General features: G+C 40.6%; 1 protein-coding gene and 1 long non-coding RNA gene across 8 annotated transcripts; one reads left to right on the forward strand and one right to left on the reverse strand.

Moving 5' to 3' along the window:
* Positions 1-356: 356 nt before the first annotated feature.
* LOC132883528 (mucin-2-like) lies at positions 357-26,801 on the reverse strand. 7 transcript variants are annotated; one of them, XM_060917241.1, is made up of 13 exons: positions 25,907-26,801; positions 24,906-25,071; positions 5,780-5,834; positions 4,892-5,277; positions 4,447-4,508; positions 4,196-4,350; positions 3,932-4,107; positions 3,475-3,536; positions 3,240-3,388; positions 1,917-3,106; positions 1,143-1,204; positions 910-1,058; positions 357-775 (listed from the first exon to the last, which is right to left on the reverse strand). In XM_060917241.1, exons 2-13 carry the CDS (start codon positions 25,011-25,013, stop codon positions 684-686), a joined length of 2,646 nt encoding a protein of 881 aa, XP_060773224.1. In that variant the 5' UTR covers positions 25,014-25,071; positions 25,907-26,801; the 3' UTR covers positions 357-683. The 7 variants fall into 7 exon arrangements, 6 of the variants coding, with proteins under 6 accessions (XP_060773224.1, XP_060773225.1, XP_060773226.1 ...); XM_060917242.1 differs by having other exon boundaries at positions 25,904-26,801; XM_060917243.1 differs by lacking the exon at positions 25,907-26,801 and adding an exon at positions 11,804-11,928 and having other exon boundaries at positions 24,906-25,248.
* LOC132883531 (uncharacterized) lies at positions 12,075-20,983 on the forward strand. Its single transcript, XR_009654358.1, has 3 exons — positions 12,075-12,955; positions 20,119-20,235; positions 20,369-20,983. It is a non-coding gene; the product is annotated as an uncharacterized LOC132883531 (long non-coding RNA).
* Positions 26,802-27,002: the final 201 nt, after the last annotated feature.

The following is a 27,002-nucleotide window of genomic DNA, read 5'->3' on the forward strand; positions in this document are numbered from 1 at the left end:
ATTCCTATTCTCTGTGTTTGTGTCCTTGGCTCAACGGCTGGTGATAAGCAGGCTGCCTTGTTTACGGTATGTTTCATGTTATGCTATGCCTAACCACGCATCCGCTGCGCATCTCAGAGCACACCAGGTGCATGCCCTAACAAAGAACCAATGTTTAGCTTCAAGGGCAAGCCTTGAGCCAATCACGTGCAGACGCGAGCAGTAAGCGAATGCCTTTAGAGTATAATAGATAACAGCGACTAAGACACAACTCAGAGTGTGCACTCTTGGCTTTACCTGAGGTGGTGTCTTCTTTTCCTGTTTTATATCTCCGTTTTATAAGATCTACGATAATAAATAACTGAAAAGACAACTGCTAAGCATTCTGAAGTGTTTATTAGAAGTTTCCATTACAGTGTTTATAATTTATACTGAAGTGAACATAAAATTATACTATTAACAATACAATGGTTTAAAAATTATTTCCAAAGGATTTAAATAGAAGTGAAGAAAATCCTTGTAGGATTGTTAGAATGTTGAGAAATTTTCAGGCAAATCAGAACCCTCATTAAGTCTCCAGCTTCAACAATTCAACATATTAGAATTTATTATATGAATATAGCTTTATGTATAAGAATGAAACAATTTGTCCATATTCTCTTTATCATATATATTGTGTGTTTTTTTTCTGATCAGGCTTAGAGCTAGCAGTGCAATGCCACTGAAAGTAGAAGTGATGGAAGACACATCCATATCATGGAAAGTGAGCTGGCAATCACTGGTGGCATGGAATTACCTGCAAAATATAAACATTTAAATTAAATGTACAAAAATACATATTTAAACAAAAATAAACAAGAAATTTGAGTATGGATACTAAGAAGTAATAAATAAATAAACACAGTAATATCTTTGCATGTTGATACTGACCAAGGATCTGGGTGACACTGATGGAGTTTGGATCAACAGTGAAGTCCAAGTTGGCAAGTCCATTGGCAAGGGTGTCTTTCACTTGGGCCTCAGTAACATTGCCACCAGGACCGAAAGACAGAAGGCTATTTGTCAAAATAGAACCATTCCTGAAATTACACAGAGATACAGGTTAAAATTCAACCATTAATCAACAAAGAAATAAACATTCAGAGCCATCTCCTCCTTCTTACTTGAAGTTTATGATTTGCATGAGGAGGAAGTTTTGAAAGGCTTTCTTGTACAATGGTTCAACCTAAAAGAAATTAGAAAAAGATAAAGTGAGTTAACAAAAGTGTTAAATACACTGATAGACCAGTTTATCACATTCAGTTCTAAATCTAGTTAAAGGCAATAAATAATGAATTTATTGAGACAACATTTGAGAAATGTTCAAATTCATATATAATTGACATGTCCATTGAATTGGACGTCATAAGATTCAGAAATTAGAGAAACTGAACTGAGATATTGGGTGACTCCAAAAATTAGACATGTTCTGATTTAGTTCTTAACAGAAAGATAACATTTGAACTATGATGAGTTCTTCAGGTTGTCTAATATGGCAGCAGAATTGCTCAGGTGGCAAAGTGACTTGTTTAAAAGAATCAGATAAATTGTTAATGGAAGCATTATCAATAATACATACCCCATTACGGATTTGTTTAGACTTTGTTGCAAACTGTGGAGAGCTTGTATTGGTCAGGACTGCATCGAAGGTTTCGTTAATGCTGAAGATCAAGTTGAAAATTGCAGTTATGATTTGAGGTGAAGTGATAGGTGAAGGGCTGTTTGTCGTTATACTTGGGCTTGAAGTTGTGTTTGTTACTAGGTCTGTGTTTGTTACTAGGTCCTAAACATTATCTTGTATGGGAGTAGAACTATTTAGGCGGAAAGTTATTTGTCTTGTTCTGAAAATTAAAATGGAATGTAAATGGATCATCATTTTCAATAACAATTAAACATACCTGCTTACGGATACGTTTAGCTTTTTCTTCAAACTCTGGAGAGCTGGTATCGGCCAGGGCTGGAACAAAGGTTTCATTGATGCTAAAGACCAAGATGAATTGTGCAGCTACTGGAGGAGTGTTTGTTGAACTGCTTATAGCTGGACTCGGGGTTGAAGTCGTGCTTGCTGAAGCGGTGCTTGGAGCTGGACTCGGGGTTGAAGTTGTGCTTGTTGAAGTGGTGCTTGGATTTGGACTCAGCGTTGAAGTCATGGTTGTTGAAGCCGTGCTTGGAGCTGGACTTGGGGTTGAAGTCGTGCTTGCTGAAGCGGTGCTTGTAGTTGGACTCAGCGTTGAAGTTATGGTTGTTGAAGCGGTGCTTGGAGCTGGACTCGGGGTTGAAGTTGTGCTTGTTGAAGTGGTGCTTGGATTTGGACTCAGCGTTGAAGTCATGGTTGTTGAGGCGGTGCTTGGAGCTGGACTTGGGGTTGAAGTCGTGCTTGCTGAAGCGGTGCTTGTAGTTGGACTCAGGGTTGAAGTTATGGTTGTTGAAGCGGTGCTTGGAGCTGGACTCGGGGTTGAAGTTGTGCTTGTTGAAGTGGTGCTTGGATTTGGACTCAGGGTTGAAGTTATGGTTGTTGAAGCGGTGCTTGGAGCTGGACTCGGGGTTGAAGTTGTGCTTGTTGAAGTGGTGCTTGGATTTGGACTCAGCGTTGAAGTCATGGTTGTTGAAGCCGTGCTTGGAGCTGGACTTGGGGTTGAAGTCGTGCTTGCTGAAGCGGTGCTTGTAGTTGGACTCAGGGTTGAAGTTATGGTTGTTGAAGCGGTGCTTGGAGCTGGACTCGGGGTTGAAGTCGTGCTTGCTGAAGCGGTGCTTGTAGTTGGACTCAGGGTTGAAGTTATGGTTGTTGAAGCGGTGCTTGGAGCTGGACTCGGGGTTGAAGTTGTGCTTGTTGAAGTGGTGCTTGGATTTGGACTCAGCGTTGAAGTCATGGTTGTTGAGGCGGTGCTTGGAGCTGGACTTGGGGTTGAAGTCGTGCTTGCTGAAGCGGTGCTTGTAGTTGGACTCAGGGTTGAAGTTATGGTTGTTGAAGCGGTACTTGGAGCTGGACTCTGGGTTGAAGTCATGGTTGTTGAAGCAGTGCTTGGAGTTGAGATCGGGGTTGAAGTTGTCGAAGTGGTGTTTGCAATCGCTGGTGGCATGGAATTACCTGCAAAATATAAACATTTAAATTAAATGTACAAAAATACATATTTAAACAAAAATAAACAAGAAATTTGAGTATGGATACTAAGTAGTAATAAATAAATAACACAGTGATATCTTTGCATGTTGATACTGACCACGGATCTGGGTGACACTGATGGAGTTTGGATCAACAGTGAAGTCCAAGTTGGCAAGTCCATTGGCAAGGGTGTCTTTCACTTGGGCCTTAGTAACAATGCCACCAGAAACGAAAAACAGAAAGCTATTTATCAAAATAGAACCATTCCTGAAATTACACAAAAAGATACAGGTTAAAATTCAACCATTAATCAACAAAGAAATAAACATTCAGAGCCATCTCCTCCTTCTTACTTGAAGTTTATCCCTTGAATGATGATGACTTTTTGAAAGGCTCTCTTGTACAATGCTTCAACCTAAAATAAATTAGAAAAAGATCAAGTGAGTTAACAAAAGTGTTAAATACAATGATAGACCAGTTTATCACATTCAGTTCTAAATCTAGTTAAAGGCAATAAATAATGAATTTATTGAGACAACATTTGAGAAATGTCCAAATTCATATATAATTGACATGTCCATTGAATTGGATGTCATAAGATTCAGAAATTAGAGAAACTGAACTGAGATATTGGGTGACTCCAAAAATTAGACATGTTCTGATTTACTTCTTAACAGAAAGATAACATTTGAACTATGATGAGTTCTTCAGGTTGTCTAATATGGCAGCAGAATTGCTCAGGTGGCAAAGTGACTCTTGTTTAAAAGAATCAGATAAATTGTTAATGGAAGCATTATCAATAATACATACCCCATTAAGGATTTGTTTAGACTTTGTTGCAAACTGTGGAGAGCTTGTATTGGTCAGGGCTGCATCGAAGGTTTCGTTAATGCTGAAGATTAAGTTGAAAATTGCAGTTATGATTTGAGGCAAATTAGGTGAAGGGCTGTTTGTCATTATACTTGGGCTTGAAGTTGTGTTTGTTACTATTTATTGAGAGATTAAATAGGAATTAGAATATTTACATGAAGAAAATGATATTTAAATGCAATATCTTTGAAACTGTATACTGACCAGGAACCTCGGTGACATTTATAGAATTTTGATGAATGTTCAAGCTTGAGTCGGTGGTAGTTGCATTAATAAGAGTGCTTTGCACTATGGTGTTATTTGGGATGGAGCCATTCGCACTGAATTCAAGGGTGGAGTCTGTCACAATAGAACCTTCGCTAAAATGTAACCACAGTGAGATATACTTTGAAATTCTGAATCATCAAAAGTAAATATAAACAATTATTCAGAGCAATATTTCACATATTTCTCACCTGAATTTGAGAATTTCCATCCTGATGAAGTTTTTGAACTTTTGTTTGTAAATTGGTTCAAGCTGAAAAAAACATTTAATGAAAAGATTTTTCATAAACACTGAAGTCATATGCATTGGCAGTGAAGTTTACTCACTTTTAGACCTTGATATTATGAAAGATAACAAGTAAGTCATATCCAAACAGAAAATGTTGAGATGCAGACAGTTGCCACACTGCATGGCAAATATAATCGAGTTCAATATGCAGATAGAAAGAAAAGGAAGAATCATAAGTGACCAGTTTGTATGCCCTTTTGGCAGAAAGCTACCATTTATACCATTATAGGTCCTAAACATTATCTTGTATGGGAGTAGAACTATTTAGGCGGAAAGTTATTTGTCTTGTTCTGAAAATTAAAATGGAATGTAAATGGATCATCATTTTCAATAACAATTAAACATACCTGCTTACGGATACGTTTAGCTTTTTCTTCAAACTCTGGAGAGCTGGTATCGGCCAGGGCTGGAACAAAGGTTTCATTGATGCTAAAGACCAAGATGAATTTTGCAGCTACTTGAGGAGTGTTTGTTGAACTGCTTATAGTTGGACTTGGGGTTGAAGTCATGCTTGTTGAAGCAGTGCTTGTAGTTGGACTCTGGGTTGAAGTCATGGTTGTTGAAGTGGTGCTTGGAGCTGGACTCTGGGTTGAAGTCATGGTTGTTGAAGCAGTGCTTGGAGTTGAGATCGGGGTTGAAGTTGTCAAAGCAGTGTTTGTAGTTGGATTCAGGGATGAAGTAGAGGTTGTTGAATCAGTGCTTGTAGTTGCATTTGTGGATGTTGCATTTGTGGCTGTCAGACAGGAAAGATAAAGTTTGATTGACTATGTCCAGCAAACAAAAAAAATATGCCAACCACACAGTGGTGTTCACTGTGAAATTCAGTTGTAACATGAGAGTTCTCCATAATCAAAAACAAAATTGGAAGCTCGTTCAGACTCTCAAAGTATGTTAATTAAATCTGGATCAAGCCTGCCAACAAAACTTCTCTTGCTCTCATATCATAATTGCTATGCAGTGTGTTATATAAAAATCATATAATATATTAAAATAAAGGGTACAAATCTAATTTCTGTGTAGGCTCAATATAACATTTCCAGAGGTCTGTATGTTGCATGACTGCAATTCACACATTGTCTTGCTAAATAATACAGCTTCTTGAGAGAGAAGATGGCATAGTTATTGACTGTGTGCATTATATTTGATTGGTAAGTGTAATATTTGATTGATGATGCAAGGACGACAAAAACTGAGATAGAATTTAGATCCTCAGGGAGAACATAGGAAACACTTACCAATCAGACACAAAATGGCCAGTATAAGGCTCCAGTCCATTGTCTTGTTTATAACCTAAAAATAAATTTACACAAATTTTATTTACAAAATAGATGTAGTAAAAGTTAAGCAAAGTAAACAAAGTTTCCAGAAAAGACTTTCATCAGCTGTGTAAGAAAAGTGCATCTGTGGGTGCAGGAGGTGAAATCAAATGATATTCCAGTTCGTCTATGATAGATAGATAGATAGATAGATAGATAGATAGATAGATAGATAGATAGATAGATAGATAGATAGTCAGTCATAAATAGATAATTAATTGATACTGAAATATAAAAAAGTTAAAATGCAAAAAGTAATTAAAAAAAAACCTTCTTTATGGCAAGTTGTCAGTTACCAGTTTAGATAATACCCATGCTACATGAGAATAAAGGATGAAGATTATTTTGAATATACAGTTAGGTCCATAAATATTTGGACAGAGACAACATTTTTCTAATTTTGGTTCTGTACATTACCACAATGAATTGTGAACAAAACAATTCAGATGCAGTTGAAGATCAGACTTTCAGCTTTAATTCAGTGGGTTGAACAAAATGATTGCATAAAAATGTGAGGAACTAAAGCATTTTTTAAACACAATCCCTTCATTTCAGGGGCTCAAAAGTAATTGGACAAATTAAATAATTGTAAATAAAATGTTCATTTCTAATACTTGGTTGAAAACCCTTTGTTGGCAATGACTGCCTGAAGTCTTGAACTCATGGACATCACCAGACGCTGTGTTTCCTCCTTTTTAATGCTCTGCCAGGCCTTTACTGCAGCGGTTTTCAGTTGCTGTTTGTTTGTGGGCCTTTCTGTCTGAAGTTTAGTCTTTAATAAGTGAAATGCATGCTCAATTGGGTTGAGATCAGGTGACTGACTTGGCCATTCAAGAATATTCCACTTCTTTGCTTTAATAAACTCCTGGGTTGCTTTGGCTTTATGTTTTTGGTCATTGTCCATCTGTATTATGAAACGCCGACCAATCAGTTTGGCTGGATTTGGCTGGATTTGAGCACACAGTAGGTCTCTGAATACCTCAGAATTCATCCAGCTGCTTCTGTCCTGTGTCACATCATCAATAAACACTAGTGACCCAGTGCCACTGGCAGCCATGCATACCCAAGCCATCACACTGCCTCCGCTGTGTTTTACAGATGTGGTATGCTTTGGATCATGAGCTGTACCACGCCTTCGCCATACTTTTTTCTTTCCATCATTCTGGTAGAGGTTGATCTTGGTAGTGGGATCGACGAGAAAGATGGCTGCGTAGTTTGAGTTGTCCTAAGCCCCATCAAAATTAATCCAAAATAACCCGTCATTTCTCCGCGATTTTTGAAGTATTTTGTTAACTCAGTATTCAGTATTAACATTTCAGTCTGTACGGCACCTTACATGTGAAAGAATGTCCTCAAGGTTGAAATATTTTAAGCCCACACGAAGGAAGGGGGCAGCTGCTACAGAAACTGATGGAGCTAGCCAGACGCGGGATTCCACACAGAAAGCTAACTTGGAAAGCATCCTTGCCGAAGTGAGTAAAGTGAGCTCAATGCTCCAGAGAGTGGCGACTGATGTATCAACGATTAAAGGGACTATTGAGGAATTGAAAAATGCAGTGAAAGCCACAGAGGAACGACTAACTGAGGCGGAAGGGCGAATCTCTGACGTAGAGGACTCTACACAGCAATTGCTGCATAGCCGCAAACAGCAGGGCAAGCGCATAGATGACCTGTGGAGTCGGGTGGAAGATTTGGAAAATAGAAGCCGCCGCAATAATGTTAGACTCCTGGGTTTAAAAGAGGGCACTGAAGGCGACAACTTGATCGAATGCGTTGGAAAAATACTGTCAGAGGGCCTGGACATAAACATTGATGACAAGGAATTCAAAATTGAAAGGGCACACCGCTCTCCTGGTTCTTCTCCAAATGAAGACCAGCCTCCGAGACTGGTGATGGTGAGATTTTTGCGTTCTACCGGGAGAGATAGTCTTAAAAGCTGCGAGAGAGAGCGGAGGTGCAGGATGGAGTGGATGCAATATCTCACTGTTTCCAGACATGACGAAAGCGCTGGCCGAGAGGAGGAAAACTTTCGTGACCACAAAGCAGTTACTGCGTGACAAGAATGTGAAGTTTCGTCTGGCATTTCCTGCAACACTCAAGTTTACGTGGAAGGGGAAGAACAGAAAGTTTGACGTGACAACTGAAGCGGTGAAATTCATCGAGCAGCAAATCACTTCACTACCATAAACTGTGACACATCCACCAAGCTAGGAGACTGAGAGGTATGATGGGGCTGGATGGCTTATACAGGTAGCTGTCTGTGAAGCCGAGTAGGCATCTTGGACATTCCACGACCTAAGTAAGGTTTTGTTTATGTTATGGACAGCGTTTTACTGAGAGGAGATTTTTCTGTTTTGTTTTTTCTTCCCTTTGGTGTGAAGGGAAGTTTTTGGTTGACCAGTTTGGTCTTGTTGGTTAGGGTTAAAAAGGAAAATGCAGATTTTCTATTAATGCTCAGTGGTACAAAAGACATAAGTTATGTTTTTCAATTAGGATGGTCAGATAACAAGGGATAATATGTATACCAATATTTTCTTTTAATTCTGTTTTGCAATATGAATGGCTAATAGTGCTTATGTCAAGGTAGTTTCCTGGAATATTAATGGTTGTGGGAACCCAGTGAAGAGGAAAAAGGTACTTCTATATCTTAAACACAAACAAGCCGATATAGCATTCATTCAAGAAACCCATCTACTGGATGAGGAAGCTAAAAAATTTAAGAGAGATTGGGTTGGTCATGTTTACTACAGTTCTTTTTCCAGCAAACATAATGGAGTTCTTATTTTGGTCCATAAGAGATTGAACTTTTCTATGTTGAAGGAATACAAGGATAATGGTAGAATTATATATACAGTATAGAAGCCAACATAAATGGGGGGGAAATAACACTGTAATATTTATGTGCCTAACAAGGAGGATCCATCTTTCTTTCATGGACTGAATAGTATATTAGGAAATGCCCAGGGACAAATCATTTTGGCCAGAGATTTTAATCAGGTCTTAGATGGGATATTGGATAAGAGTAGATATTCAGGCGTCTCAACACCGAAGGATAGAGCGGCTATTCACATGCTGATGGAAGACATTGGTCTGGTTGATGTCTGGCATTTGGTCAATCCTAGAAATCAGGAATATACATTTTATTCCAACTGCCACAAATCTCATTCAAGAATTTATTATTTTTTGATCTCCCAGAGTTTAGTTAATGATATCATTGATAGCTCTATTAATGCTATATCCTTATCAGACCACGCGCCTGTTGAGTTGTGTGTAAATATACATTCGGACAGGCTTTGGCGAGGCAGGTGGAGAATGAACACATCTCTATTACAGGATAAGGTGTTTTCTGTAGAACTAGCAGCGGATTTATCCTCATTCTTTGACATTAATATGGGCAGTACAGAGAGCTTGGCTATGGTTTGGGAGGCATCCAAAACGTACATCAGGGGTAAATTGATTGCTAAATCATCAAAAAGGAAAAAAGAGCAAAACAATAGTATTAAAAAGTTAGAAGCTGAACTAAATTCTATGGAAAAAGATTTGGCCAGACATTATTCTGAAAGTTTATTTAAAAACATTTGCAAATGTAAGTTTCAAATTCATGACATTTTCAATAAAAAAAAAAGCAGAATATGCTATGTTCAGACTTAAAACAAGATTTTATGAATCAGGGGAAAAGACTGGCAGACTTTTGGCTAGGCAACTAAAGGAACAGAACTCTGCCTATATAATTCCAGCAATAAGAGCAGGAGGGGCTCTTATAACATCTTCTAAAGGTATTAATGATGTCTTTAGAGACTTCTGTGAAAATCTTTATAGATCAACTGGTGCTATAAATGAGTTATCAGCCAGAGATTTTTTTCTCAAACAAATCTTCCAACCCTATCTACTGATCAGGTGACTCTTCTGGATGCATCAATAACCCAAGAAGAGGTTAAAACTGCCATTTTGTCCATGAATACAGGGAAATCACCGGGCCCTGATGGGTTTCCTGTGGAGTATTATAAGGAATATATTAATATAATTACTCCAATATTGACAATTGTGTTTGAGGAAGCATTTCGAAGTGGCTCACTTCCACCGTCTTTTAATGAAGGTCTGATATCTCTGTTACCTAAAAAGGGGAAGGATCATACAGATCCTATGAATTTTAGACCAATCAGCCTCATCAATGTAGATAGAAAAATATTGGCTAAGGTGCTGGCCCTAAGACTTGAAACCATTTTACCACATATTATACATGTTGATCAAGTAGGCTTTATAAAAGGAAGGTCTTCTACTGATAATTTGAGAAGGCTTATGCATTTAATATGGTTGAATGCTTCTAGCACAATGCCGGTGGCAGCAGTCTCACTAGATGCAAGGGCGGCTTTTGACAGGGTCGAGTGGGGGTTCCTGCACTCTGCCCTGCTAAGGTTTGGCTTTGGCTCTGGTTTTGCAAAATGGGTGAAAATAATATACAATCAACCCAAAGCTTCAGTTTTGACAGATGGTCTTATTTCATCTCCTTTTGATCTTTCTAGAAGGAACGCGACAGGGATGCCCCTTGTCGCCTCTCTTGTTCACAATTGCACTGGAACCCCTAGCAGTGACTATAAGAATGAATCCTACCATTAAGGGAGTAGAGGGTGGTGGAACCGAGCACAAGCTAATGCTTTACGCTGATGATATTCTTTTCCTTACTAGTGATCCTCATAACTCTTTGCCTGCATTAATGAACACCATTGATATATACTCTACATTGTCTGGTTACCAAATTAATTGGACCAAATCAGAGGGGATGCCCATATCCAAGCATTGTCACCCACACATGCTAACACAGTATAATTTCAGATGGATTCCTAAAGGCATGATTTATCTGGGTATAAAATTAACATCTGAGATAGGTGAGATGGCGACACTGAATTTTGAGCCTCTTCTTCAAAACATTAAAACAAGCCTGGAAAATGGGGAAAGTTAAACTTGAGTCTTTGGGGGAAGATAAATGTCATTAAAATGGTAATAGCACCACAATTTAACTATATATCTATGATGTTACCCCTGTGTAAGCCTGATCACATTTTTAAACAATACGAAACCATAATCAGAGACTTTCTATGGGCGGGAAGAAAACCCAGATTTAAATGGAGTAAAATGTGTGCACCCAAGGAGAAGGGGGGACTTGGTCTTCCTGATGTTAGGCTGTATAGTTTGGCATTTGAAATGGCTAAGATAACCTATCACTGGAGGGGAAATGGGTCTGAATTAGTGTGGGCTAATATAGAGACAAACTTGGCGGCACCATTTCATCCAATGCATGTCCTATCCCAGTGTTTAAAAAATAAAGATATGAATCCAGTTATTAAGCATTCTCAAGAGGTTTGGGCCAAGGTTCACAAATTGCACAAGATCTCCCACTACAAACAACTGTATGCTTCACTTTGGCTCAACCCAGAAGTGAAGATTGGGAAGCAGAAGGTTTTTTGGAAAAGATGGCTGGAGAAAGGTATATGCACTGTAAAAGATCTTTACAAAGAAGGGACATTTATGTCATTCAACGACCTTGTTTAACAGTACCAGTTGTTGGAAAACAGTGATTTCTGGAAATATTTACAAATTAGACACTGTAATTAAAAGGTTTGAGTCACAGAATCTAACCAACCCGATTGTTGACTATCTAGAAAACCCTCTGTGGCAGCGGGGGCGTGGTCAAGCGCCGGTCTGTGACAGGAGGGCGGGGTTGGGGAAGGTAAGTGGCAGAATCGCTTCACCTGAGTGTGATTAACCTACGTTTTGTGTGTGTTCTCCCCAGTAAACCGCACCCTATTTAAGGAGGGAGAGTGAGAGAAGAGGGAGGCTCATTCCCGGACGAGACGCTGCGTGTTTGTGTGTGTGTGTGTCTCTCTCTCTATTGGGAAGTCATTGTTACCCTGAAAAGTGTGGCAATAAAGCCTGTTTGCGAACCTGATCTCTGTCCTGCCGTCCTCTGTGCTCCACCCACTCAACGGAACCGCCACAGTGGTGCCGTCTCGTCCGGGAATGAGCCTCCCTCTTCTCTCACTCTCCCTCCTTAAATAGGGTGCGGTTTACTGGGGAGAACACACACAAAACATAGGTTAATCACACTCAGGTGAAGCGATTCTGCCACTTACCTTCCCCAACCCCGCCCTCCTGTCACAGACCGGCGCTTGACCACGCCCCCGCTGCCACACCCTCTAAATCGCAAGGCATCAACATTCTATCAAAACTCAATGTCTTTAACTAGTGGCATATGTGACCATCTGAGAATAATTTGGCACAGAGACCTTAACTGTGAAATTAGTGAGGATACATGGTGTAACTGTCATAGTTTGTTTTGTTATTTTTTTGTTTTCATTAAATATCATGTTTGTAATGTCCAAGAATATGTTGTGTTTAATTTGATATTTACGCTGGGTCATGTTGGGTTAGGCGATGTCACGTGTTGCACACGGACATTATTAGGTGCCGTACCACTCGCCTAGGTGATGGACTTGACTATGCTCACGGCCATGTTACAAGCCGCGGGCTAGTTTGAAATGTTTGATGCTGTGTTTTTAAGCTTTAAGTCTCATTCCCTCTTCAGTTATATGCAGCCAGCAATGTATGTTTGGTTCTTGTCTTTGCTGTTTTTGATTTATATTGCGTTGTATCTGGGTTTATGATTTTTCTACTGATTTTGTGTTGTTTGTACTGTCAGTTTGATGGTGGATGAAAGATGAACGAAGTGGATTTTATGGATTACGTTATTAAAAGATTGATCATCCATCAGTAACTAAAACTTGGCTCAAGCGTGATTCCTGGAGGGCATGATAGTCAAACTCGACCTGCAAGCAAGTCCAGGCGGATCTGTAGTCAATTCAACCTGCTCTGTCTGCAGCCTCCTTTAATCCCCAAGCACGGCCTGCACGAACTTGTGTGGGCAAACGTTCACTCATCCGAACTACCTGAGCTCGTCTGTGGTACGGACTGGAGTCATTGGATTTTCGCGGACTTAAAACGGGCTCGGACGTGTACTACGAAAGAAAAAGGAATGTTGAACTGCTCAACCTGCGCGTGCCGGAGGACGTATAAGAGACTCTTTGCATTTGACTGAAGGTTCCTTAAACGTGCTATATGCTTAATGACTCGATTTAGAGTGTTTTTCTTGGTCAAAATACAGTCTGTGGACAATATTGTGTTACTGACAGATAATTTGCACACCAGTAAGCTTAATTTTTTCTGAAAGTGAATGCATTATTTTATATTGTGAAAGTTGCTTTGTACCTAGTAAACGCCTAATTTGCACAGAAAAGTGATCTTTTTACATGAAAGTATTGCACATTTATGGTAATTTGCATTTGAATTTGCACATTTAAGAAGCAAGTTATTTTTTAACCTTTGGTTGACCATTTCATAGCTTACCCCTTGTGTATTGCTCATGCATATGCTTAAGCTTATGCTTAAGTCCTGCATAGTGTGTATGTACACTTCTTTGAGGGATAGTGGCGGAATTTGGTTGTTTTATGATCACATTTTTAACTTATCTTCACTAAGGCTTACTTCACCTAGTGCTTAATTATATATCGAACACAATTCTTTAAAATGTTTGAATCAAGTAAAGAAGTTGAACTGCCTAAAGAGCAAGCTGGAGAGTCACAGCAGGAAAATGAGTCTAATGCTCAGAAAGCCGTACACTCTGAGGAGCCTCGCAGGAGCAATAGAGCCTGTACGCTGACAGAAAAGGGCAGGGAATTGCAGAGTGGAAAACTAAAAACATTGCTTCTTTGCTTTGAGGATGCTTATGACTGCTGGAAGGTTCTTGCTAAAATAGAGAAAAAATCAGTCACAAGGAATGATCCAAATGACATTTTACAAGACAATGTTATTCGTATGCAGAAGGAGCAAGAAGAACTGTACAATCTTTATGAAACATACAGGGCTATTGATATTCCACCTCATGCTATGCGTTGCAAGCTGGATAAGAGCACAGCAATTACACAGACTGTAAGACAAAATGCTGCAGCTCAAATGGAAGGAGCACTCGAACAGATCATTTGGCTTGATGCTGACTCTGTTTTTGCCTCAACTGCCTCCAGCATCTCACTTCCTGTATACAATGGCTGTGATGGTAATTCTATTCATTCTTGTGTATCAGTAAAACGTCAAGAAGCTGCCGCTGAGTTTGCTCACACTAGGGCAGTACTAAAAATAATGGCTGAACAAGAGCGTTGCCAGGAGGAGCTACAAGCACTTGATGCAGAGATTAAGAAGATAGCAGTAGAACAAGAAGCAGCAGCAAAGTCTCGTCGCCTTGAAGAAGAGAGAGAAGAAATTGAATGCAAGATTGAGAAACAAAAATGAGAGGAAGCACTCTTAAAGAAGCAAGAAGAGGAGAGAGCGGCCAGAAGGCAGTCTGTAGAGACCCTGAAAAGACAGATTGAACGTTTAGAAAAGTTAAAATCTCTGAATGCTGCCAAAGCGAGACTTCAGGTGTATGACGAAGGTGATGCTGACTTGCAATAAGTCCTTGTATCTGAGCCTCTAGATGTTAAGCATACAAGTAACAAAATTGCTAGATCAGAGTTACAGCTACAGCCTGTGAGTGATGTGCTTTCTAGAAGCATTCAGACAGATAACTCAGATCTGGTCAATCTTTTGGCTGAAGCCATCACTGTGAACAGGCTACCTACTCCAGAGCCCACCATCTTTTGTGGTGATCCACTTAAGTTCAGCCATTGGAAGTCCTCATTTCAAACGCTAATAGAACGAAAGAACATACCAACTTTTGAGAAAATGTTCTTTCTTCAAAGATGTGTGGGAGGCACTGTCAGCGAAGCCCTGGGGGGTAACTTTCTGCTTAGCTCAAAGGACTCTTACAGTTCAGCCTGGGAACTGCTCAATGATCGATATGGTCAGCCATTTGTCATTGCTAAAGCATTTAGAGACAAGCTGTATGCCTGGCCAAAAATAAGCAATAAAGACAGTAGAGAATTAAGATGATTTGTGGACTTTTTGTGCAGCTGTAATTGTGCTATGAACGAGAATGAGAACCTACATGTACTTAATGATGCAATGGAAAATCAAAAACTTGCTGCCAAGTTGCCTGATTGGCTGAGCCTGAGATGGAATTGGAAAGCCACACAGTACCAGCTAGAGCATGGCAGCTTTCCCAATTTAAGTTACTTTATTACAGTTCTTTCAATGGAGGCTGCTATAGCTTGCAACCCGATAACATCCCATGAAGCATTGCGGCCCTGTGAGATTGATAAGGCTAAGAATACAAGTACAGCCGTTTCCAACACTCAAACCTTCAGTGCAAAGACCTTTAACACCAGTACAAATGAAGCGGGGTCCACCACATGTGTTCTTTGTAAGAGAACTGGTCATAGCCTACAGAAGTGCCAAACTTTCTTAGAAAGGCCACTTGCTGGGAGAATAAAATTTGTTCAGAACAAAAGGCTGTGCTTTGGCTGTTTAAACCCTCGCCATCAGTCCAAGAGCTGTCCCAGAAGGATGTTTTGTGATGTTTGTTCAAGACGCCACTCTACCTCGTTACATGAAGATTGCCCACAACAACAAAGACAACAGTTTGAGGTGGTAAATTCCAGTGAACAGTTGCTCTCAACACCACAAGATGATATTGCACAAGCCACATCTAACAGGGTTATGCAGGATGACCATAGCATGCAGACGTCAGCAACAGTACCCGTGTATGTGTCATATGGTTCAGATAAGGAACTCCTTGTTTATGCATTGTTAGACTCAGAGTGATTCTTCCTTTATCTTAGAAGAACTGGCTGATGCACTGGAGCTGGAAGGCGAACCAGTAAAGCTTAAGGTGTCAACAATGTCATCAAGGGGAACCATCGTATCTTGTAAGAGGCTTAAGGGACTGCAGATAAGGGGGCTGTCTTCATCCAAAAAGATCACAGTGCCAACAGCTTATACTCGTGAGTTCATTCCGGCCAATCGATCACATATTCCAACTCCAGAGATTGCAAGAGCATGGCCGCACTTGAAACATCTTGCGCCACACATTTCTCCACAAAGGAAGTGTGAGATCGGCCTATTAATAGGGTATAATTGCCCACAAGCCTTAATGCCAAGGGAAGTAATATGTGGAGAAGATCAACCCTTTGCTCAGAGAACAGACCTAGGTTGGAGTATAGTGAGCTATGTCCAACATTCTGAGCATGGCTGTGACGCAATTGGAGTGAGTCATCGCATCATAGTGAAGCAAGTAATCCCTCAATCCAAATTATCAGCTCATCTAAAAGGACCGTTACAGCAACCAGTTCAGCTTAAAACTGAAGTTTATTTTGTTCTCAAGACCCAGGCCAAGGAAATGGTCACTCCTGAAGATGTCATGAAAGTGCTGGAAGCCGATTTCAGTGAACAAGTAGAAGATGTAACATTTTCCCAGGAAGATTTTCTGTTTCTGACTAAGTTGAAGGATGGAATAAGACACAAGCCGGATGGACATCTTGAAATGCCCCTTCCATTCAAACAAGAAAGACCAAAGCTGCCTAACAATATGTCCTGTGCTGTCCAGCGTTTGATGTGTTTAGGCAAAAGACTGAGGAAGGATCAGCAATATTGCTCCAACTATATTAACTTTATGGAAGATTTCATTAGTCATGGCGATGCAGAAAAGGTCCCAAAAGAGGAAGTAAACAATGATCCAGCTTGGTACATTTCCCATCATGGTGTTTTATCACCTTAAAGGTCCCATGGCATGAAATTTTCACTTTCTGAGGTTTTTTAATGTTAAAATGAGTTCCTCTGACCTTCTTAAGTCACCCCAGTGGCTAGAAATTTCATAATGTGTAAACCAAACTATGCCCAACATTTGAGAATGGCGCGTCAAAACGGCGCGTTGATAAACTCTTCCCTTGCCTACGTCAGCAAGGGAGATGATCCCCACGCCCCCCCTCTGGATTCCCACCCACTGTATGGATTGCCCGCCCAACTCAAAAGTTGCTGTTTGTCCTACCAAGCCTACTGTGCATGCGCGAAGCCTACTGCGCATGCGCAGAACACATGACTACATTTTGTAGTGAGGAGCCCATAGAAGACACAACATGGAAATTGCGCTGTACATGGATGTGACAACACAGAAAGGAGTCTGTTTTTACTGCTGACGGGAGAGCCCCTGAAGACGCAGTGGCTTAATTTTATTTACTTCAATAATACGCCGTCGAGTCTACCTAAGACGGTGTATGTTTGTCAGAAGCATTTTCCTGAGGAATGTTTCCACAACTTGGGACAGTACAGGGCAGGTTTTGCACATCAACTGTCACTGAAGCCTGGGTCTGTGCCAAGCATCCCTGCTGCATCAGCAACAAACACTGAACAAGTAAGTGTATAACTGGTTGTTTTGCCGTGTTTTAAAATCGGTGCGTTAGCCTAGCAATGGCTACATTAGCTGTGCAGCTAACCGCTTCCTGCAGTTAGCCAGGTACTCTGCGCTACAAAACTAAAGAGCATGCAGCATGCTCTGTTAAACTGAGTTTAGTCTGGAAATTGACTGTAACTTATGAGCTTATGTGTGACTATTGCTCCGCAATGCATGTCTTCTGTTGGATAAGCGATATGTTGCTGTAGTTGCTGCTTCTATCCTCTTTGGTTATGGAGTGCGTGTTCAAGCTACCATCTGTGGGATTATGACTGAATGCCTCTAAGTCAGAATCCCGCCTAGACGTGACGATACCGCAGCGCTGTGGATCTTCGGTTGGTCTGGCGAGGTCGCGCGGGTGGCCCTCCAGCGGCACCGGCCGCCCGTGGAGGCAGCGGTTCTCCCAGGGGCGAGTTGGGGGGAAACGGCAAAGTCCCCACTCCTCCATGGTAAAATTGCTCAGTTTTACCATGGGCCTCAGGCTGAAAAAAAAAAACGACAAAGTCCCAGTTTTACCATGGGCTCGAGTTGTACCATTTTTTTAGACAGGGTGGACGGACCAGGGCATTCGCCCTCCTGGCCGTGCCCGACGAGGAGCGCTCTCGGCCGGCTTGGGAGGCAGACGGCAGCCCCTCCCCATGGCACGCCCCCACCGTCTACCCTTCCCCACCTCCTGCTTCTCATTAGCAAAACGACGCACTGGAAAAAGCGCTGAAATGGGGCTTTCTCCCAGGAGGCTATATCTACGTACCGAGGGTTCATTTCGAGAAAGGCTGCGGATATAACATCCGGAAGCCTCCACGAGCCCGTTTAAAGCATCAACAAACCACCATGCCATGGGCCCTTTAAAAAGCCTGGAAAAATACGTGTTGTCTTTGATTGCTCTGTTAGATTCCAAGATGTATCTTTAAATGACCACCTTCTCACTGGGCCAGAACTTACAAATACCTTGCTGGGAGTCCTTTGCAGGTTCCGCAAGGGCCCTATTGCCATCACGTGATATAGAACGAATGTTCCATCAATTCCACGTGAAATCTGACGACAGAGACTACTTGAGATTCCTTTGGTGGGAAAATGGCAACCTTCAGTCTCCTCCATCAATCTTTTGAATGAAAGTCCACCTCTTTGGGGCAGCCTCTTCACCTGGCTGTGCCAACTTTGGCCTTCAACACCTAGCCCTTAAAGCCCAGGGTCAGTTTGACCAGAACACAATTAAGTTTGTCAAGAGAAACTTTATGTAGATGACGGGCTCATTAGTGTAACCTCTGATACTGAAGCAATCTGACTCACTAAGGAGGCAAAGGAGTTGTGTAGTACAGGCAAGCTGCATTTGCACAAGTTTACTTCTAACAGTATGGAAGTCCTGAAGTTTTAATGTTAAGTGTGAAATCAACTAATATGTGATTTGGTGGGAGTGTAACTGTCATAGTTTATTTTTTGTTTTCATTAAATATCATGTTTGTAATGTCCAAGAATATGTTGTGTTTAATTTGATATTTACGCTGGGTCATGTTGGGTTAGGCGATGTCACGTGTTGCACACGGACATTATTAGGTGCCGTACCACTCGCCTAGGTGATGGACTTGACTATGCTCGCGGCCATGTTACAAGCCGCGGGCTAGTTTGAAATGTTTGATGCTGTGTTTTAAGCTTTAAGTCTCATTCCCTCTTCAGTTATATGCAGCCAGCGAGGTACGGTATGTTTGTTTCTTGTCTTTGCTGTTTTTGATTTATATTGCGTTGTATCTGGGTTTATGATTTTTCTACTGATTTTGTGTTGTGTTGTGTTTGTACTGTCAGTTTGACAGTGGATGAAGCATGAACGAAGTGGATTTTATGGATTATGTTATTAAAAGATTGATCATCCATCAGTAACTAAAACTTGGCTCAAGCGTGATTCCTGGAGGGTGTGATACATGGAGTCAAATCATAGCACAAAATGGCAGATATGTCAAAGATGCCAGAGGGAAGTTTATCCAATATAAAGTTCTACACCGCTATTATTGGACTCCCTGTAGGCTTTTTAAGGTAGGGCTCACAAACAATAATTTATGTTGGAAGTGTACAAAAGAGATGGGAACTTTTTTGCATGTCATATGGGAATGCCCCATGGTTAAGCCATTTTGGCACAGTGTGCTGAAATATCTGGAGGCATGGGCAGGAGTGACCCTGCCAGTATCCCCGCGTTTGTCTTTTGGGAGATAAAACAGAAACCCCAACATTAAACAGAAAGGCATACTCGGTTTTGATGGTGGGAATAACCTCATGCCTTAGAATCATATTAAGGTATTGGAAATCAACCACATGTCCTAAACTCCAAGATTGGAAAATCTTAATGAGTGAGACCACCTCCTATGAGTTTATGTTAGCAAGGATAAGGAGTAAAGGTCCTGTGGAACTGGGGCTTTGGGATTTTTTCGATGAACATCTTACTTCTAACTAGTGCCATGACTGTGAAGCCTGACTTAAGAAATGTTTTATTTATTTTACTGTATTATTGGTACTTGTACAATGTTGCTGATATTCCTTTTTATTTTATGTATTTATTTATTATATTTTTTTAATTTTTGGACAGGGGCTACCTAAGCCTTAGAAAATGTGTCCTTGTAATGCTGGCTTTTCTGTCTTTGTTTTCTATATGATGTACCACTGAAAGCTGTTACTGAGTGTGTTTAAATAAAAAATTTGAATTACAAAAAAAAAAAGAGGTTGATCTTCGTTTCATCTGTCCAAAGAATGTTCTTCCAGAACTGTGCTGGCTTTTTTTTTAGATGTTTTTTAGCAAAGTCCAATCTAGCCTTTTTATTCTTGAGGCTTATGAGTGGCTTGCACCGTGCAGTGAATCCTCTGTATTTACTTTCATGAAGTCTTCTCTTTATGGTAGATTTGGATATTGGTATGCCTACCTCCTGGAGAGTGTTGTTCACTTGGTTGGCTGTTGTGAAGGGGTTTCTCTTCACCATTGAAATTATTCTGCGATCAGCCACCACTGTTGTCTTCTGTGAGTGTCCAGGTCTTTTTGCATTGATGAGTTCACCAGTGCTTTCTTTCTTTCTCAGGATGTACCAAACTGTAGATTTTGCCACTCCTAATATTGTAGCAATTTCTCAGATGGTTTTTTTCTGTTTTTGCAGCTTAAGGATGGCTTGTTTCACCTGCATGGAGAGCTCCTTTGACCGCATGTTTTCTTCACAGCAAAATGTTCCAAATGCAAGCACCACACCTCAAATCAACTCCAGGCCTTTTATCTGCTTAATTGAGTGACATAACGAAGGAATTTCCCACACCTGCCCATGAAATAGCCTTTGAGTCAATTGTCCAATTACTTTTGGTCCCTTTAAAAACAGGGTGGCACATGTTAAGGAGCTGAAACTCCTAAACCCTTCATCCAATTTTAATGTGGATACCCTCAAATGAAAGCTGAAAGTCTGGACTTTATGTCCATGTCCATTATATAACTATAACCTGAATATGTTTCAGTAAACAGGTAAAAAAAAAAACAATTTGTGTCAGTGTCCAAATATATATGGACCTAACTTTGTTATTTATTTATTATCATATGATTATACTTAAATTGCAATGATAGAATTAAAACAATTACAGTACCAGTCAAAAGTTTGTGCACCCCTAGTCATTCACAGGTTTTTCTGTATTGTGACTATTCTCTACATTGTAGAACAATACTGAAGACATCAAAACTATGAAATAACATCTGGAACATATTTGGAATTATGTAGTAAACAAAAAATACTGTTAAAAATATATGTTTGATATTGTAGATCCTTCAACGTATCCAGCGTTTACCTTGATGATGTTTTGCACACTACTGGCATTATCTTAAACAGCTTCATGGGGTAGTGTAGGTAACACAGTCTGTCTAAGAACTACAACAGCCCGTCTCATTAAGAACTACATTTCCCATCAGCCAACTTCCGCGTTGACCTATGTCACGCCTGGGCGGGATCACCTACGTCACTTCCTCCGTGCGCTCATAAGTAACTGACCAACACGTCCTTCTTCCTCTTTTCCGTCTGGACACAAAGAGATTTGCTCTGCCAAGCAAACCAGATAAAGACATCTTTTCTTTTCTTTCTTGCAAGATCCACGATTTAGCGCGATTTCTTTGTTTACCACTGGCCCTGGTAAAAATCCAGAATCGCGCGATTTTAAACTCAGAGTTACAACTGGTTTTGTTTGTCTATCAGTAACGTTACCAAACTGCCGCCCAAAGCAATTTTAATTTAAAGTTAGGAGCAATCAGATTCCTCCTAGTTAAAGCACTGTGCACATTATTTGATCAGAGACTTCTTTTCATCATGAGCGACCACGCGTCAGACCAAGAAATCCTCTGCTTTCCATGGAAGCAACTCACGTGCTCCACAACGGTGAAACTCCAAAAGTCTCAGAACATCTTCTCATAATCTCGCGTACAGACGAGATGCTGAAGTAAGACTGGCATTTGGGCAAAACCTAGTCTTAAGAATTAGCTTTTATGAAGCAGTGTGAATTTAAACTCAGGAACGGTTTAATTGTGTACACTGTAAACACTTAGGATGTTGAATTGATGATTGTTCTATTTTGTTTTGACCTCTCAGTTGTTTTAATAGATAGGCTGTTGCATGCTTTCTTCTATTCCTTCCTAACACTCTTAATTTCATTCTTACACATATTTTGACCTCATCAAGGTTTCAGTGGATTTAGTAATGTATAAGCTAGTGAATTAGCAATCAGAGCTAATTCTTTTGCTGTAGGCTACAGGCCTCTCTCTCTCTCTCTCTCTCTCACACACACACACACACACACACACACACACACACACACACATGCGTGGAGTTAGCTACCAGAGCTAATTCTTTTGTTTCCACCATGTGGACACAAACACACCTTAGCTAGCCATCCAGGCTAACTTTTTGTTCAGGCCACACACAGGCTAACTCTTTGTTCAGGCCACGTGGACACACACAGGCACACCTTAGCTAGCCATCCAGGCTAACTCTTTGTTCAGGCCACGTGGACGCGCACACACACACACACGCTCATCAAGTATATATCATATTTGTATATATTTCCACTGCTATTATTCATTTTTTATCTTTGTTATAATAAATTCAATTATTATTGAAACTGTGTGTTTATTTGTTGTGCTAAATATTCTTTGAAGTCATCCAATCTCAAAAGAATTCCAAGGTGCATGTGAGTTATGTAATATGGTAAGTGATCATAATAATTTGGAATATACCATAATTTAGCTGCTTGATAATTTATTATTAAGTATCAAAATTAATGGTATTATTAATGAGACTGATTCAATGAGAACGATTCAATAGTATGATTCAATGAGACTGATTTAATGATTTAATAAGGCTGACTTAAAGGTATTATTTAATTAGACTGATTTAATGACTTAATGAGACTGATTTCATGAGATTGATCACTTAATTACTAATTGTACCTACAGTAGTCACCTGGAACACTTTTCAATTAAAAGGTATGCCTCATCAAAAGGAAATGAGTAGAATTTCTTGCATTTTTAATGCACTTGAGATCAAATAGTAAATAATAAAAATGCAGTGAATAGCCCAATTCCACAATTGTAGTAATGTCAACTATGTAAAGAGAAACGACATCCGTCATTATTTTAAGACATGACATGACTTTTAATTAATAAAAATAAAGAAAAAAACCCACTGCATTAGGTATGACCAGACTTTTGACTGGTACTGTATATTCAATAGGGTTGAGGTCAGGACTTGTTTTAAGCTTAATGTTATCCTGCTTTACCCATTGCACATCTAGCTTTAACATGTGCTTGAGGTCATTGTCCTGTTGTAACACCCAATTGCATCCAAGTTTGCTGAAGAATTCTGAGGTAGTCCTCCTCCATTATTCCATCCACTTTGTGCAATGCATCAGTAAAACAGCCCCAGAGCATGGTGCTACCACCACTATGCTTAACAGTTGGTACATTGTTCTTAGGGTTGCCTGCCTTACCTTTACTCCTCCAAGTAAACCTTCTGATGTTTGTGGTCAAATAACTCAATCTTTGTCTCATCTGATCATAAAACTTTCCTCAAGAAAGCTTTTTTTGTCCATGTGATCAGCTACAAACTTTAGTTTGAAGATATCAATTTTGGAGCAGAGGCTTCAGTCTAGGATGGCACCTTATCAGTTCATGGCAATGTGCGTCTCGCATAACTGTAGTCAGTGTTTCCGGCAGATTCCAGTTCATGGCAGGTCTGTACCTTGGTGGTTCCTGGGTTGTTTCTGATCACCCAAACCAATTTCCACTCAGCTGAAGAGGACAGCTTGGGTCTTCTTCCAGACCTTGACAAAGTGGCTTCACTTCCCAGTAACATGTACTAATGTACAGTTTGAACTGATGATGTTGGAATCTGCAGTTGTTTAGAAACAGCTCCATGTGACATTTGAGTGTGTAAATCAATAATCCTCTTTCTCAGATCTGCACTGAGCTCCTTGGACTTTCCCATTGTACTGTGTGTTGGTCAATCTAGTGAGCATCAATCAAACCTTTTTTATGTTGTGCACAGAGAAGCTACCAGCTGCAGTCAATCATCATCAATAACAAGAAGTTAAGAGGCCTTGGTCTTGGAGAGTTAAAGACATTTTGGAGTATTCAGCACCATTGAAGTAATAATGTTAATAATTAATAATGTGTGTTGTACAATCATTCTGCCACGGAAAAATAACAGTTCCCAATATTGCCATGACATTCATGTCCATGATGAGTGTATGTAAATGTCTGACCACAATTGTAAATACATTGTGTTTAAAACAATTTTCTTTTATTTTATAAAAATAGTTCATCATGTACACTGCATGTGAATACAGTACCAGTCAAAAGTTTTGTCACACACCTTGTAATTCAATGTTTTTTCTTTATTTTTATCAATTAAAAGACATTTCATCTCATCATCTCTAGCTGCTTTATCCTGTTCTACAGGGTCGCAGGCAAGCTGGAGCCTATCCCAGCTGACTATTGGCGAAAGGCGGGTACACCCTGGACAAGTCGCCAAGTCATCACAGGGCTGACACATAGACACAGACAACCATTCACACCTACGGTCAATTTAGAGTCACCAGTTAACCTAACCTGCATGTCTTTGGACTGTGGGGGAAACCGGAGCACCTGGAGGAAACCCACGCGGACACGGGGAGAACATGCAAACTCCACACAGAAAGGCCCTCGCCGGCCACGGGGCTCGAACCCGGACCTTCTTGCTGTGAGGCGACAGCACTAACCACTACACCACCCTGCCGCCCAAGACATTTCGTGTCTTTAATAATCATTTCATGACTGAAGAATCTAAAATCTGAAACATTTTTTGGATTTTTAAAAACATTTTTGTTTACCACATAATTCCATATATGTTCCAGATGTTACCTCATAGTTTTGATGTCTTCAGTGTTGTTCTACAATGTAGTGAATTATCACAATACAGAAAAACCTGTGAATGAGTAGAGTAGGGGTGTACAAACTTTTGACTGGTAGTGTATTATGTTTTTAAGCATAATACTTCAGTGAACATTAAATATCTTAATATTTAAATTGTCAATAAGAGCCTGATGCATTTTTTATATCTTTCAGGCTTGTGATTCTAATGATTGTGGGGAGTCTGGTGAGTTTTGGGAGAAAGTAAAGTAATGACTCACCTGAATCTGCAGGTAGCAGAGGTAGAGTGTTCTCAGTCCAGTGGCAAAGTGTAGCATATGGAGCAAGAAAATGGGATATTTAACCAGAGGGTGTAACAAGGGTGTCATAATGCTAAACGCATGATGTCAAAAGGGCCTGGGAGCCAATCACAGCTTGGCTGACAACCTGAAAAACAACATTATTAACAAATGATGTCACATCACACACACATCACATTATCTCTAGCCGCTTTATCCTTCTACAGGGTCGCAGGCAAGCTGGAGCCTATCCCAGCTGACTACGGGCGAAAGGCGGGGTACACCCTGGACAAGTTGCCAGGTCATCACAGGGCTGACACATAGACACAGACAACCATTCACACTCACATTCACACCTACGGTCAATTTAGAGTCACCAGTTAACCTAACCTGCATGTCTTTGGACTGTGGGGGAAACCGGAGCACCCGGAGGAAACCCACGCAGACACGGGGAGAACATGCAAACTCCACACAGAAAGGCCCTCGCCGGCCCCGGGGCTCGAACCCAGGACCTTCTTGCTGTGAGGTGACAGCGCTAACCACTACACCACCGTGCCGCCCACCCCAGGAATATTAACCAGAAAACACTTCACTATGTTGACACGCAAGGTTCGTTTGACTAAAGACACCAGAGACCAAAGTTATGAAAATACAAAAAGGCCATTTTATTTTGGTACAATGTTTACAAAATAATTCTTTTCTTTACTTCACAATCACTTTCATTCACACTCCAAAGGACTAACCAACATGCATGTGGGGCAAGGGTAAGGGAAAAATCAATATTAACAGGGCCGAGGCCTACCAGCAGGGGGCAAGATACCAGGAGACGGAGAAGAGATCCAAAAAAAAGCACACCATGCAAGCCCACATGTCACACTCACTACAAACCAAATCAAAATAAATCAAATAAAATCAAAAACAAAAAAGAAGAATTCCACACAGGCACACGTGAACACACACGGACAATAGAGAAATACCACCACCTAAGGAATCAGCTGCCACCCCGCCTTGGGCCCACAGTACCTGAAAAGTAAATAAAGAAAAAAAAGATATGAAGAGAGAGAATCAAACAAAAATAACACAGCTAGATCACAACAAACTAACCAATTAAAATGCACAACCACACACGATGTAAACTAAAGGAGGGAAACTACGTGGACCACTGATGATCCACAGCTTGCAATAGCCTCCCACCAGTACTGGCATACAATTGGCAACCAAAGGCTGCTTGCCACGGCAGAAAAGGTTGGCAGACGTGGTACTAACCACACACAAATTCACATAAAATAAGTTCTCATAAACATTAAACCATATAAACAAAATAAATAAAATAATAAAAAGGCATTAACATAAATCAGGCCCAATAAGATAGCCCACTGGCTATCCACAAAGAGCCTCCTGCCAGCAGGTAAAGCCTGAGCAGGACTAAAACAAAATAAAACAAAAATACCCAATTTAACAGAAAAGAAAATCCCTCATACCACACTCCAAACACACATTTATTATAAATGAATGATGATCAGGCACCCAAACAGTCTCTCTCACACACACACACACACACACACACACCCTACAAAAGTTAAAACTAATGTAAAAGGGCTGTGGTGGTTTCGCAGCCCTCCTCATGCAGGCAGCTGCACCAATCAGAGAAAACAGCACTTAGCAGAAACGCGCTGGCAAGAACAGCAGCAAACCCGGACCAAAACCGGCAACACCACACGATCCAAAACTCCTCGCCTAATCCCAGCGAGGCTCACAGAATTCCATGGGTCATCTGCACTTAATACAGACACCAAAAAAAACATTCGGAAGTCGCTGCACACAAAATGCACAGCTGGACAAGACCGGGGGGAAGCCAAACAGTAGATCACTGAAAGCAACCAAAACCGGTCACAAATAAACGGGAAAGGGTGTAACAGGAAACAGCAAGGGAGGGAGTCGTCACACCTCCCGAGTTCAAAATCACTCTACCATAAATAGGCTCGTGACGCACGCCATTAATTAATTGGACTGGCCCCTCCCAATGCAGCCAGATCCCAAGGAAACTGCGGAGCAAGAGGTAATTCCACCTGCTACATA

Source organism: Neoarius graeffei, chromosome 3 (genome assembly GCF_027579695.1).
Source record: "Neoarius graeffei isolate fNeoGra1 chromosome 3, fNeoGra1.pri, whole genome shotgun sequence".
NCBI lineage: Eukaryota > Metazoa > Chordata > Actinopteri > Siluriformes > Ariidae > Neoarius > Neoarius graeffei.

Excerpts from the sequence above, each read along its gene's own strand:
- LOC132883528 (XM_060917241.1), bottom strand. The coding sequence starts at position 25,013 with ATGACACCCTTGTTACACCCTCTGGTTAAATATCCCATTTTCTTGCTC. Across the intron at positions 5,835-24,905 it reads TCTGCTACCTGCAGATTCAG|GTTATAAACAAGACAATGGA; the intron begins GTGAGTCATTAC and ends ATTTATTTTTAG. Across the intron at positions 3,107-3,239 it reads CAGTGTCACCCAGATCCGTG|GTAATTCCATGCCACCAGCG; the intron begins GTCAGTATCAAC and ends TATATTTTGCAG.